This window comes from Ctenopharyngodon idella, chromosome 9 (genome assembly GCF_019924925.1).
Source record: "Ctenopharyngodon idella isolate HZGC_01 chromosome 9, HZGC01, whole genome shotgun sequence".
In the NCBI taxonomy this organism is placed as follows: Eukaryota; Metazoa; Chordata; class Actinopteri; order Cypriniformes; family Xenocyprididae; genus Ctenopharyngodon; species Ctenopharyngodon idella.
The window spans coordinates 18,353,927-18,366,637 of record NC_067228.1 but is presented as its reverse complement, the minus strand read 5'-3'; the positions used below and the strand labels follow the sequence as shown (position 1 = coordinate 18,366,637).

Below are 12,711 nucleotides of genomic sequence, written 5' to 3'. Positions count from 1 at the left end.
GATGTCAGCAAGAATGCCAAGCAGGAAAATATCTAAAATAATGACATAAGGGACTGTTCACTGTCACTCTATTTGCCAAATCAGCAAAGTTGCCTCTGTGTGTAGTTTTGTATAAAAAAAAAAGGCCTAAAGTCTGACAAACAAAAGCACTGATGATATTCAAGTGATTTTTACATTTTATTTTTACTATTTAGGTGAAGATGTATAAAAAGAGAAGTTGACTAAGGTTGCCACGGTCAATGTCTTTCCTATGCTAATTTAGAAAACTGGAGATACACCATTGCATTACAAATGTGAACAGTCATTTGCATAATTGTAACAATACATGCTAAGTCATCTGATATGGTGCATGTGTTTGTGTGTTCTCCAGTGTCTTCTGTATCCTCTCATATTACTTCTTACATTATCTATGAGGGGTTGCTGCAGATGAACTCTGCGTAATGGCTTTGCACAAGGAGGACAGTGAACAAAAGTAAAAGCAACTATTTTTAGTGTACAAATAACCATTATCAAATGAAATCTTTATCTTTAGGCAAAAGCAATCAAGTAAAAGGACTATTACACTAAACAAACTGCAAACTGGCAGTGCCAGATAACAATATAAATCATTTCCAACTTATTATTTATAACAAAATAAACATAACGTAAGCAATTCACAATTATATCCATTAACTGTACTTTAAAAGCATTGTGAAACATTTAAAACTATTGTATTTACGACAATTTACAATTTAATTGGTCATTAAAAAAAAAAAATTCTAAAGCGTTGTTCAACCCAAAACTAACCAGAAAAAAAAAAACTTGGTATTTGACTGTTTATTACTAATCAAAAAAAAAAAAAAAAAGGTCTTCAATTATAAAAATTGAATTAAAGTCGAAAGTCTTACCTGTGTGTCTTTCACCTACTCCTTTGCTACTGCCCTCCTGTCTCTCACGCAGTTTTTTTCCCCCTCTTGCTAGTTGTCTCACTGTTGCTAGGAAACGGTACAAAACTAATTCAATTAAAGGATTAGTCCACTTTCAAATACAAATTTTCTGATAATTTACTCACCCCCATGTCATCCAAGATGTCCATGTTCTTTTCTTTCATCAGTCGAAAAGAAATTAAGGTTTTTAATGAAAACATTCCAGGATTATTCTCCTTATAGTGGACTTCAGTGGTCTCCAAACGGTTGAAGGTCAAAATTACAGTTTCAGTGCAGCTTCAAAGGGCTTTAAACGATACCAGACGAGGAATAATGGTCTTATCTAACGAAACGATTGGTCATTTTCTTAAAAAAAAATACAAATGTATATGCTTTATAGGCACAAATGATCGCCTTGCAAGTGCTTCGCCATTCCGCTTTCTGTATTCTTCAAAAAGCTTACGCTGTATGTCCTACGCCTTCCCTATTCAACTTACGGAAAAAACGGAACTGGCTCCGCGTTCGTTCCGTAATTTGTGTTTATAAAGCATATACATTTGTATTTTTTTTTTTTTTTAGATAATGACCGATTCGCTAGATAAGACCATTATTCCTCGTCTGGTATCGTTTAAAGCCCTTTGAAGCTGCACTGAAACTGTAATTTTGACCTTCAACCGTTCGGAGGCCATTGAAGTCCACTATAAGGAGAATAATTCTGGAATATTTTCATCAAAAACCTTAATTTCTTTTCGACTGAAGAAAGGAGGACATGGACATCTTGGATGACATGGGGATGAGTAAATTATCAGGAAATTTTTATTTAAAAGTGGACTAATCCTTTAACTACCAGTAATCTTGGTGTCTGCAACGTAGAATTTCAGGGGCTTCATGGAATCTGCATGGAATTTGAATGGCCATCATCAGTTCTACACTTCTCCTGCACTTTATATGTTCATTACAGCAAACAATATATTGCAAATTTAAGTTTCAAATGTATAGACTAATGGTATGCCATTTATTATTATCATTATTATTATTATAAATTAAGTTTAATTTTTATATATATATATTTTTTTACTTTATAAACTTTAATTAATCACGCATTTATTTACATAAAAAATGGGCAATAAAGCACTTGTCTTAGCTCATGGAAATGCACATTTCTGTTAACTGACTACTGAGACTGATCTGACATGAGAAGAGAAATAGCCAGCTCCATGAGTCACATGTCTAATCAGCAAAATGGCAATCATGTGGGAGTTTGTGGACCTTTGGCTGTATATCAAAGTGTGCTCTTCACACTGTACATCTATGAAGTAATTTAACTAATCAAGATTTCTGATACAGCCCAGAGACTGCATGTACAAGTCTAGTACAAATGGAAGAAACTGGTTGCTTCTACAGGTAGTTGTTGAAATAAACTTGCTTTATGCATATGTATATGGCACCTCAAGAAGCCAAAGATTGCAGAAATCTCTCTTATTATCTAAAGTCAGGGTTCATTAGTTATGCTTAACAATAACATAAATAATCATGTACTAGATTGATTAATACTTCAACATGAAATAATGGTGAATGAAGGTCAACAAGTTCATGAGATACAGCTGCTGTCACATGTGAACAATGGCCACTTTAACTATCAAATGTATTAAGTGTTATTAATTAACATGTATAAATAAATTCAATTACAAAGCATGTGAAAGGCTAAACCTTCTCTTTGATCACATTTAATATAATTTCATTAAAGGGGGTGATTGTATCTCACTGAATTGTCTGTAAATGTTGAGGTGCAATAATCCAGCTCCATCTAATTATGTTCATTATGAAACTGCAAATGTGTTTGAGAGCAAAAGTTGCAAAGCTGTGATGACTAAAATGGTTTAATTCACACGTCTTTGTTAAGGAACCCATTTGATCCAGTTTATCGCTTATAGTTTTAATGAATACAATAACATATCATATATGTACTAAAGTGTAGCTACATAAGGTGGTTATTATTACTGCACGACTTTAGTCATAGTCATTGTTAGCATTTCAATAGATACTGATTAGTTTATGCCTTCATTCAACATTATTGAATTATATATTAGTTTAGGTAGTACATGAATCTATAATTAAACCCAAGTGTTCATGAATACCAGAATTTTCATTTCATATACTACTGTTCAAAAGTTTAAGGTAATGTTTTTGAAAGAAGTCTCTAAAATAAATACAGTAAAAAGTTTTCTATTTTAATATATTTTGAAATGTAATTTATGATGGCAAAGCTGAATTTTCAGCATCATTACTCCAGTCTTCAGTGTCACATGATGCCTCAGAAATCATTCTGATATGCTGATTCAAGAAACATTTCTTATTACTATCAATGTTGAAAGCAGCTGAGCTTATGTCTTAAATGTACCGGAAAATTTTACTGTCACACATCATGATAATGATGCAAAACAAAATAAACACCTAAAAAACACGGACGTAGACCAAATCTTGTGGTTAGAATGTTTGGATATCTTTACAACAGGGATTTTGTGACGTGACCCGACACTTACGAAAGACATGAAATCTTTCTTTTCTTATATCCTCTGTCTATGATCCTTTCTCCAGTGAAGTGGAGCAAGACTTCTATCAGAAGATGAGGAAGAGACAATAAATATAAGGGAAGGAATAGAATCACAATAATGAGCATGGAGGCTCAGAGTGAACTGGGTCATTGTTCTGACAAGATAATATTTAATGTTTTTTTCTAATCTGCAGCTTAAAACAAGTCTATGCACCAACCAAAGTGAACCAGAGACCAGATTCATCAAAGAAAAAATATTTTGCTGAAGCCCAAGCAACAGATCAGAAAAAGGCTGAAGTGTATATTCAGGAAATGTGATTTTGTTCATATTTCGCATATTTTTTGACCATTTTGTCTAATGTATTTGCAATCAACTACACCATTTCAAACCATAAATAATAGAGGATCTCACCTTTATAAACTCATGAGAAATAAAGACCAAGTAGCCAAAGGTATTGCCAGGTAAAACATTTATAAATTAATAAAAACATTCCCTTTTAGTGTTTGGTGGTCTTTGAAGGTTTGTATCGTTGATTTAAATCTCCATTCAGTTCCACTTTCCTCCTCCATTTTAAATATAGAAAAATATTTTGACAACATTCATTATTTTGCATGAGTTTCCATACAGTCCAGTAGATTATTGAATAGATAAGGGATAAGTAAATGATTGAAGTGGGGTTCCAGATTGCAAATTTAGTTTGTGTTTGTCCCCAAAAGTTTAACCATCTTCACTTACTCAGAAACACAGAAACCAGTTTGCATAGATAACAAGCCGCAGAAGTCCTTGTCAACATCAGCGCTTCATTCAAACAAATGGACAGAGTAAAATAAAGAGGAAATCAATTACACACAAAAAAAAAAAAAAAAAAATCAACTTAAAAATTGTGCAATGTATATTCATCAAACAAACACTTTCCAATAACAAGCTACCACAATCATTGAGCTCCTGATTTTTCAAAAATTCAAAATCATAAACACTTGTATATAAGTATGTATAAAAAGAAAAACATGCTATCTGCACCACATCAGGCATATAATTACATCCTCAAAACAATGGGCGTTTCTTGTGCATTGGTATCTTATGACACACACATAACTTGTATAGGCCTATTTGATTTCTAACTTAGAAACTGTGTGTAATATCCACTGTCTCCATAGAGATAACTGAACACTAACATATATGTACCGTTTTATCCTTCAACCTCTTGCTCTTTATCTTCCTTCTTCTTCTTTCTCACCCACACAGACATTAGAGTGTTTCAGGGATGTGAGCACAAATTATTTTTGTGCTGTATTCTTGACAATAACTCTGCCTAACATTATCCTTAAATATGGAATTTACATGCTAAACATTTCAGATATCAACAAAAGCAGAGAACCATCACACTAATGTCCCACAAAGACCTTCTGTGGACGGGTGGAGGGATAAGGGGGAAAAATAATGGATGGATTGACAATTCAGCAGCTAGAGGTAACCAGAAAAAAGTTTGACTTAAAGGGTTAGTTCACCCAAAAAATGAAATTTCTGTCACTAATTACTCACCCTCATGTTGTTCCACACCCGTAAGCGCTTTGTTCATCTTCGGAACACAAATTAAGATATTTTTGATGAAATCCGAGAGGTATATGACTCATCCATAGACAGCAATATAATCACCACTTTCAAGGTTTAGAAAGGTACTAAAGACATCGTTAAAACAGTTGATGTGACTGCAGTGGTTCAACCTTAATGTTATGAAGCGACAAAACAAAACAAAACAAAAATAACAACTTTATTCAACAATCTCTTCCGCTTCCGTGTTTACGTCTGAATGCCGGCTCAGTATTGGCCAACGTTGATCACGTGAGCAGCACGATGCATGCGTGTGATGCTGACGCAGGAGCCGGCCAATAATGAGTCAGAGTTCTGATGTAGAACCTGGAAGTGCTAGACATATGAGAATGACACAGAAGAGAAGATATTGTTGAATAAAGTCGTTATTGTTTTTTGTTTTTGTGCACAAAAAGTATTCTCGTCACTTCATAAAATTAAGGTTGAACCACTGCAGGCACGTCGACTGTTTTAATGGTGTCTTAAGTACCTTTCTGGACCTTGAAAGTGTTTTTTATAAAGTGTAAATTATATTGCTGTCTATGGACGAGTCATATACCTCTCAGATTTCATCAAAAATATCTTAATTTGTGTTCCGAAGATGAACGAAAGTCTTACGGGTGTGGAATGACATGAGGGTGAGTAATTAATGACAGAATTTTCATTTTTGGATGAACTAACCCTTTAAATTGTTTGCTTCTACATCTATAAACTGATTGAAAATATGCTTTAAATGATATTTAATTGAACAGAATAATTGAAACTAACACAAGTGAAGCAGCAAGAATACCGCATGGAACGAAAATTAAGTAGCCTATCTGAGGTAATGTGCATATGGCTTGTACATGATAAAAGAGCTCTAGAATGGATGATTTCAGATCAGCATTTTTCTCTCTAACACACTTTTTCTAAGACATTTGGAACAAGGGGCAAAAACGATACCGTGTAAAAAAACAAACAAAAAAACAACACACACATACTGTTAAAAACAAACACGCATGCATGTCCTTAACTTCCATTCTAAAAATTAAAGTGTCTGAAGTATTTTGGCAATAAACAGATCAAAGTTAAACGTCTTGTGGCAGTTTTTCCCACTATGCAGTATGCACACTTTACGGCTGATTTCTCTCATACTCCATAACACTAGCAAAATCAAGTAATGAACAGAAAGAAAAGAAAAAAACACTTTGTTTCAACACTAAGATGGCTTATGATTCACATAACTTGGCTCACTCCTTAAAGGGACAGGTAATTATTAAGCAAGCTTCTCTTTGCTCATACCAGTCAAAAATTAAGACATTAGCACCTAGTCAGACGCCAAAATGGATGCTAACATCCAGTATAGGAGGAGATCTTTGTGGGTAGAAAAATCAGTGTCTTTCCAGAAACTGAAGATGATATGTAATGTCATGCTGGGTGAATGTACCATATGCATTTCCCAAAAACAGCCAGAAACTCACCCTAAAATCTGTCCTAAAATATGAGCTGCTGCACAAAGAATGAAAACTAAAATTTTAAAAGACAAACTGTCCATCAATGCTAAATTTTATAGGGACAGAGGATAGGGAAATGAACCCTCTCCCCTATTTACAAGCTCTAACGTCACTCTAGCTGCTGGACTAAAAAAAGATGTGTGCTAGAGATTGGCAGAGCATGTTGGGTATTTTGTCAATTGTTGATTTTTTTCAGAGATGTATCCACAATGAGGCAATTTCTGTTGCAATACGGAGGACTTGTTGCCTCATACTTTAAAAAAGGCCAGATGATTATTTCTGATATATTCTGGTGTGATCTTACAGACCTATACTCTATAAAAGACAAAATAACCATTCAACATTGCTAAAATGTAAATGGCACTTCTGCACCCATAAAAGTTTAAAAGAACCGTGTGTAGTGAGTCTACATTAGCTAGTCTCTGAAGTGACAGAAATGTAGGGAGTGCAAGTTTACGGCCAAATTCCTCCAGCTTAAAGGATGCAAGTCTCTCTGAGTGTACAAAAATCATTATGCACATAGATATTTTATATAGACTATATACAAGATTTATATGCACAATTTCCTAAAGCTTAATGGATAAATGGTCCTGTACAATTAAAAAAAAAAAAAAATACATTATGAACATGAGATTATTAACAAGAGATGACCTCTCATCACCTTTATGAGCAATTGATTTTCCTGTCTCTTTGAGTGCATCATGTCCCTTGAAAAAAAGACTGTGTTTGCTTGAAAAATCTCAGGGATATATTAGTCTACAGATCAGTGCCAGGAACAGTGGAAATTTGGAAACAAATTTTGTCCTGGTGTTATTCCTCAGTGCCTTGACTGGGTGGGAAGGGTAGGGCTACGGCATGCTCCTGTGTAAGAGCTGCGAGCTCTTTGAGAAACTCAGAGAAAATGACAGCACAGTAGACTGCATTTTTCACCCTTAGTGCCTCTGCCTGCTTCTCCAGGCCAGAGGTCCCACCGGCCACACCACCCCGGAACAAAGCACTGTGCAGGGACTGCCCTCCATCTCTTACGTGGGCCAAGGCCAACTGAGCTGCATGTCGAGCTCTCGTAGGACTGTTGGTGTGCCTCAAGATAAGATCGCCCAAAGATGGCTTGCGGCTTTTAACTGTGGGAGAGAAAGAGTCATGAAGAGAAGAAAAGAAAAGGAAAAAAACAAAGTTAGGATGCTTTATGCATTATTATTCCTCCTCAGCATTTTACAAATGAGTTGAAAGGTATGTGAACCGTAATAATAAAAATCCACAGGGTATCTACAGGGAGTTTTTAAAATTCAAATTCAAGACTTTAAGACCTTTTTTGAGACCTCCACAAATAAAATTAATATTGTATGTCCATACGGAACAAACCCATACAATCTCAAAATAAATCATGTATATTTTAAACAGGCTGTGGCACACATTCAACTGCAAAGCAGGGTAACTGCAAATTTAAAATACTCATGACACTCAACATATACAAAAATGAAATTCGAAATAGGTTTATGTACTAATATGTAAATTAGGGCTGCTTGATTATGGCAAAAATCATAATCACGATTATTTTGGTCAATATTGAAATCACGATTATTTAACACGATTATTGGTGAGTGATATAATCAAAGTCTTAATTCATGATATAAGTCATTTTAAATGTCAGTGAAATTTCACAATTATCAATACTTCAGCAAAAACTAATACTAGGTTAATTAAAGTAAGTAAAAAGTCCTCAAAACAGCTACAGAAGACAATAAACAGTCAACAATTAAATAAGAACAGAGATAACAGAGATGAAATAAACAGTGCTTTAGGTTTTTCAGATAGATGTACTAACAGTGGTATTTAGATAAGAAATACCCAACAGAAATTGAATAAAGTAATCATATGTAAAATAATAGGTCTTTAGTACTACCTTTCTGGACCTTGAAAGTGGTAATAATGTTGCAGTCTAACCCTTTAAGGCCTTAAATTTAATCAAACTTTAAGTTTAAGACAGTTTAAGGGCCCACGGGAACCCTGAATTTAAAGCATCTTTCAAGGTTTATATTGTGATAATGACCAACTATATTGTGATTATTATCCTTTACAAAAGCAAATGTCACAAAAACATCACATCAAACATCTTGTATTCAACTGATCTTTACAAGCAGACACAATAAACCATGATTTCTCATTTTTGTTTCTGAGAGAGTTTTCACTGCCTCTCATTCACCTACTTAATGAGTCTGACCGACGGAGGCTGGGCACTCCCATGGGTGAGTCGGACCAGTCTAACTTTCCTCTCGCAACCAGAAAGCGGCGAGCCTTTCTTAACATGGCAGGGAAATCCTCGTGTGTTGCTGCAAATGCCTCTATGCGATTTTTTACTGATCCCAGCACCTGAGGAGTGGAAAGAAAAGGAGTAAAGGTAAAATCAACATCTTGGATATTCCTTTTGATGCAATGGATTTAAGTTTCAGTCAGATCAAATTGTAAATTAATTGCTTACTCAAACTACACCCAAGAACAATAAACATATTAAAATTATTTAATTATAAAAGAACAAAAACAACAACAAAAAAATGCCAGAGGCAGTGAAGTCAAAATAAAACAAGTAGTTTTTGAGATTTTCAGTCAACATAAAACAGAAAAAATTGTGAGGTGAAGACAGTTATGAAAAAAGATTTGAAGAAAGGTTTTCTTTGGAATAATGTACACCAATGAACTGTTTAAAACCAGGAACATGTTTTAAGAGAGTAAATAAAATGAATTTTGATTTCCTGGTTCTGATCAGAAAATGTAGAAACCAATAAAAAGAGCAACTGAGAATGTTTCAATCACTGCATATTTCATATCAAGCAGTCATGCTGATAGATTTGTCATACTTGTTCTTCATGCATTACCTGTATGAGTGATTTAATGCTGGGCTGAAACACCATGTTGGCGTTGAGGAGGAAAGAGCGTAGGAGTGGCTGAGGGTAACAGGCCAGCTGGAACACAACGCCCGTCAGCAAAATGTTCACATATAGGGAGTTCTGCATCATACTCTCCAGTTTACTGAACAGGACTGTTATAAATGGACCTACACAGAGGGAGAAGCGGAACCAGTGACTTATGGTTAGCTCTTGCTGAACTTGGACAAGTAACATAAGCACTCAAATCTTTAATTTGGTCATCTCTACATCGAGAACCTGTGTACGGTTGAGCGAGAGGTTGTCCAAGGGGTCGTGCGGGGCTAAATACCCCAGTGGTAGAGCTGTCAGGCTTCGTTTCACTGGAGCGCTGCTCAGTCTCCACTGGACAGTCCTCATCTGTCAGGCTGGGAGCAGGAGCAGCACGGGAATCCCGAGAGGACTCCTCCGAGCTGCGTGAAAGAACCCTCCTCTCTCTTACACGTTCCTCCAGCTCCCTCAGCTCCTGGTGGAAAGCCTCAATGCTGATTCCCTGGCATTTCGAGTCACCAGACAATGGCTCTGACGGCGCCCGCTCCAGCAACTCCTCAATCAGACGCTCAACGGACTCCGGACCCCTGCTGTCCCGGGCCACTGTGGAGGTCTCTGTCAAGCCAAGAACAGGAGACAATCTCTGGCCCTCGCTTTGCAGACACTCTTGGGCAGAGGAGGGCACGGAGGTTTGATGTTGCAGATGTGGCTTCAACTGCACCTGAGATGATTTCAGCGCCGATCCTACATGGAAATCATTGTAGTCGACTGGGCCCATACCCATCGACCCATTCATCCCCGACTCAACCACGGTGCTATTTACATCCGACTCCCTCTTCACTTTCTTAACCTCCATTCTCTCATCCACACTGTCTGTGAACTCCACCTGCCCCATCCCATTGAAGAGTGCTGGATGAGGTGCCGAATGAGAGTGCTGGGACACGGTTTCCACAGCACCTGTTATTTCCGTAGAGACTGATGCAGAAGATGAAGATTGTAGGGGTAAAGAGCTGGGAAGAAGGCTGCGTTTCTTACTGCGGGGTGTGAGACTGATACAGTTCTTGCTGATGGTAACATCCCACTCTCCACTATCTCGATCTGAACTGCTCCACTCGGCACGAGCTGCAGCCACCACTGCTGCCCTCTGCTGAGCGGTGTCCATTACAGAGAAATGCTCTGGTACCACACTGAGGGAGGGGTTGGATGTAGGAGGGGGAGGTGGAGGAGGAACAGAGTTTGGAGAGGGATTTTCTCCATCGTAAGGTGCCGACCAGTCTCGACAGGCCCAGGAGCAGAGCTCAATACCCTTCCGAGCGTCACGTAGATACTCTAGGTAGCCAGTCTCTCCTTCTGAAGCATCAGGAAGTTGGTGCATGGGGCTGTCAGAAGAAAGAGGGGAAGAAACACTACCACGAGGAGAAGAGGGAGCATTTTCCGAGCCAGATGAGTTGGCTTGGCCTCCTGAGCTTTGCTGTCGAATAAAGAGAGCAAGGCGGGAAGGAGTGCTGGGTCTGGGGTGAACTGGTGACTCTGAAGTAGGACTACCCAACACTATCGGTAAAAACAGACAGAAAATACATTTTGGAGGTATGAACAGCAGCAATGTTTTTATCAGAAGTCTGAAAGCACATCTATTGTGTCTGTAAATGTGCCTGACACATGCTTACTCTTACCCTTTCCCCAAAAAGCAGGTTCATCATCCCGCTCACTAGAGGGTGCTGAAGTGATTCTGCAGCATTCTGGTATGAGGGAAAGGAACTTGTCAGCTGATTTGCCATAGAGGTCTGTTTCTCTGACTGCCCTCCGCTGACTCAGCATTACATGTGTGCATGGCAACAGATACCTGGAGAGACACACGAAAAATCATAGCAGCTTTAAAAAAAGCTTACAAAATAATTATTATTTTAATCTATTTCCCCCCAAGTATGAGCAATAGTGACACTTGCCTAATAAACCCACTAATAATACACTATAATCCTATCACATATGACATTTATATATTATCTACACTACCACTAAAAATCTTATGCTTACCCAGGCTGCATTTATTTGATAAAAAAACAATATAAACAGTAATATTGTATTTAATACAATTAATTAATAAATTAGTACAATTTAAAATAACTTTTCTATTTTAATATATTTTAAAATATAAATTATTCCATGTGATGAATAGAAAGTTTAAAAGAAAAGCATGTATTTGAAATGAAGCATTTTGTAGCATTATAAATGTCTTTACACTATCTACAAAGCAAGGATGCATTCAATTTGATCAAAAGTGACAGTTTCTTGCAAAATGATTCACACACCCAAGCACACAAAATACCTGAGAACAAGCTGGAGCATGAGGTCTTCACAGTTGAGACTGAGCAAAGTCTTGAACAGACTCAGAGAGACCATGCACAGCTTCAGAGAGAGGGAGGAAAATGCAACTTTAGTAACAACGCTCCACATTCCCATAGCCAACAGCACTGACAAAACTAGGGCTGGGTTAAAAAAATAAATAAATAAATAATAAAAAAAAAAAAATCGATTTCTCGATTTTAATCGATTCTCATTTTTACGAACCGATATCGATTCTTAAATCCCAAGAATCGATTAGTCTAGTCTGTTTTCAGTTGATGAATGAACAGAATATGTAGCGCGCATCCCATCCAATAAATCGCAATAATCTTTGTGCTTTGTTACTTTTGATATGAAGCAAGGTCTCAGATTTCAAATGACGTCCATCTTATTATGAGATTAAAAAAAATAAGTACCGTTTTGGCGCTGTTTAATGTGAAGTGACAGATCGCTGTAGCGCCTCAGTTAAAGAGAAGCGGCAGCACGGAGCGCATGTGAACGTCCTCTCCTCCGCTTTAATACCAGTTACAGCGCGAAATAAACACGACTAAACATCTCAAGATATGTTAAAATATACATTACAACTTACCGAAATCTATATCATGTCTCGTGTAATAGCTCAATCAGTGTTTTAACCTCGGAAAGACGTCAATAAAACAGCTTGTAAACAATGTCACGTAATGTCACATTTACCTTAGAAAAATATAGTGACCATAAACTCAGTCAGCTAGAAAAGTGAACTTTAGAAAGCAGCATTCTGATAAATAGGCTATAGCTATGCACCATTACATATTCATTATCATTTTTAATGTTCTTCAGTATTTCATGCATGTTTGTAAATCGGTTATGACAGCCGCGATTTAAATGTTTATATGTAATTCTAAACTTTATTTATAATAAAAACATCATTGAG

The 12,711-nt window shown here is 36.8% G+C and overlaps 1 protein-coding gene across 1 annotated transcript in view; it reads right to left on the bottom strand.

Annotated features, from left to right (window-relative positions):
• Positions 1 to 3,912: 3,912 nt before the first annotated feature.
• The window catches only part of fhip1b (FHF complex subunit HOOK interacting protein 1B), a 25,365-nt gene continuing 16,566 nt past the window's right edge, over positions 3,913 to 12,711 (bottom strand). The window contains exons 8-13 of the mRNA XM_051905531.1: positions 11,782 to 11,861; positions 11,129 to 11,298; positions 9,705 to 11,006; positions 9,417 to 9,595; positions 8,751 to 8,913; positions 3,913 to 7,664 (exon numbers count right to left, since the gene is read on the bottom strand). Of these exons, the coding sequence (XP_051761491.1) occupies positions 7,354 to 7,664; positions 8,751 to 8,913; positions 9,417 to 9,595; positions 9,705 to 11,006; positions 11,129 to 11,298; positions 11,782 to 11,861 (2,205 nt within the window). The 3' untranslated portion in view covers positions 3,913 to 7,353. The remainder of the gene's footprint in view (positions 7,665 to 8,750; positions 8,914 to 9,416; positions 9,596 to 9,704; positions 11,007 to 11,128; positions 11,299 to 11,781; positions 11,862 to 12,711) is intronic.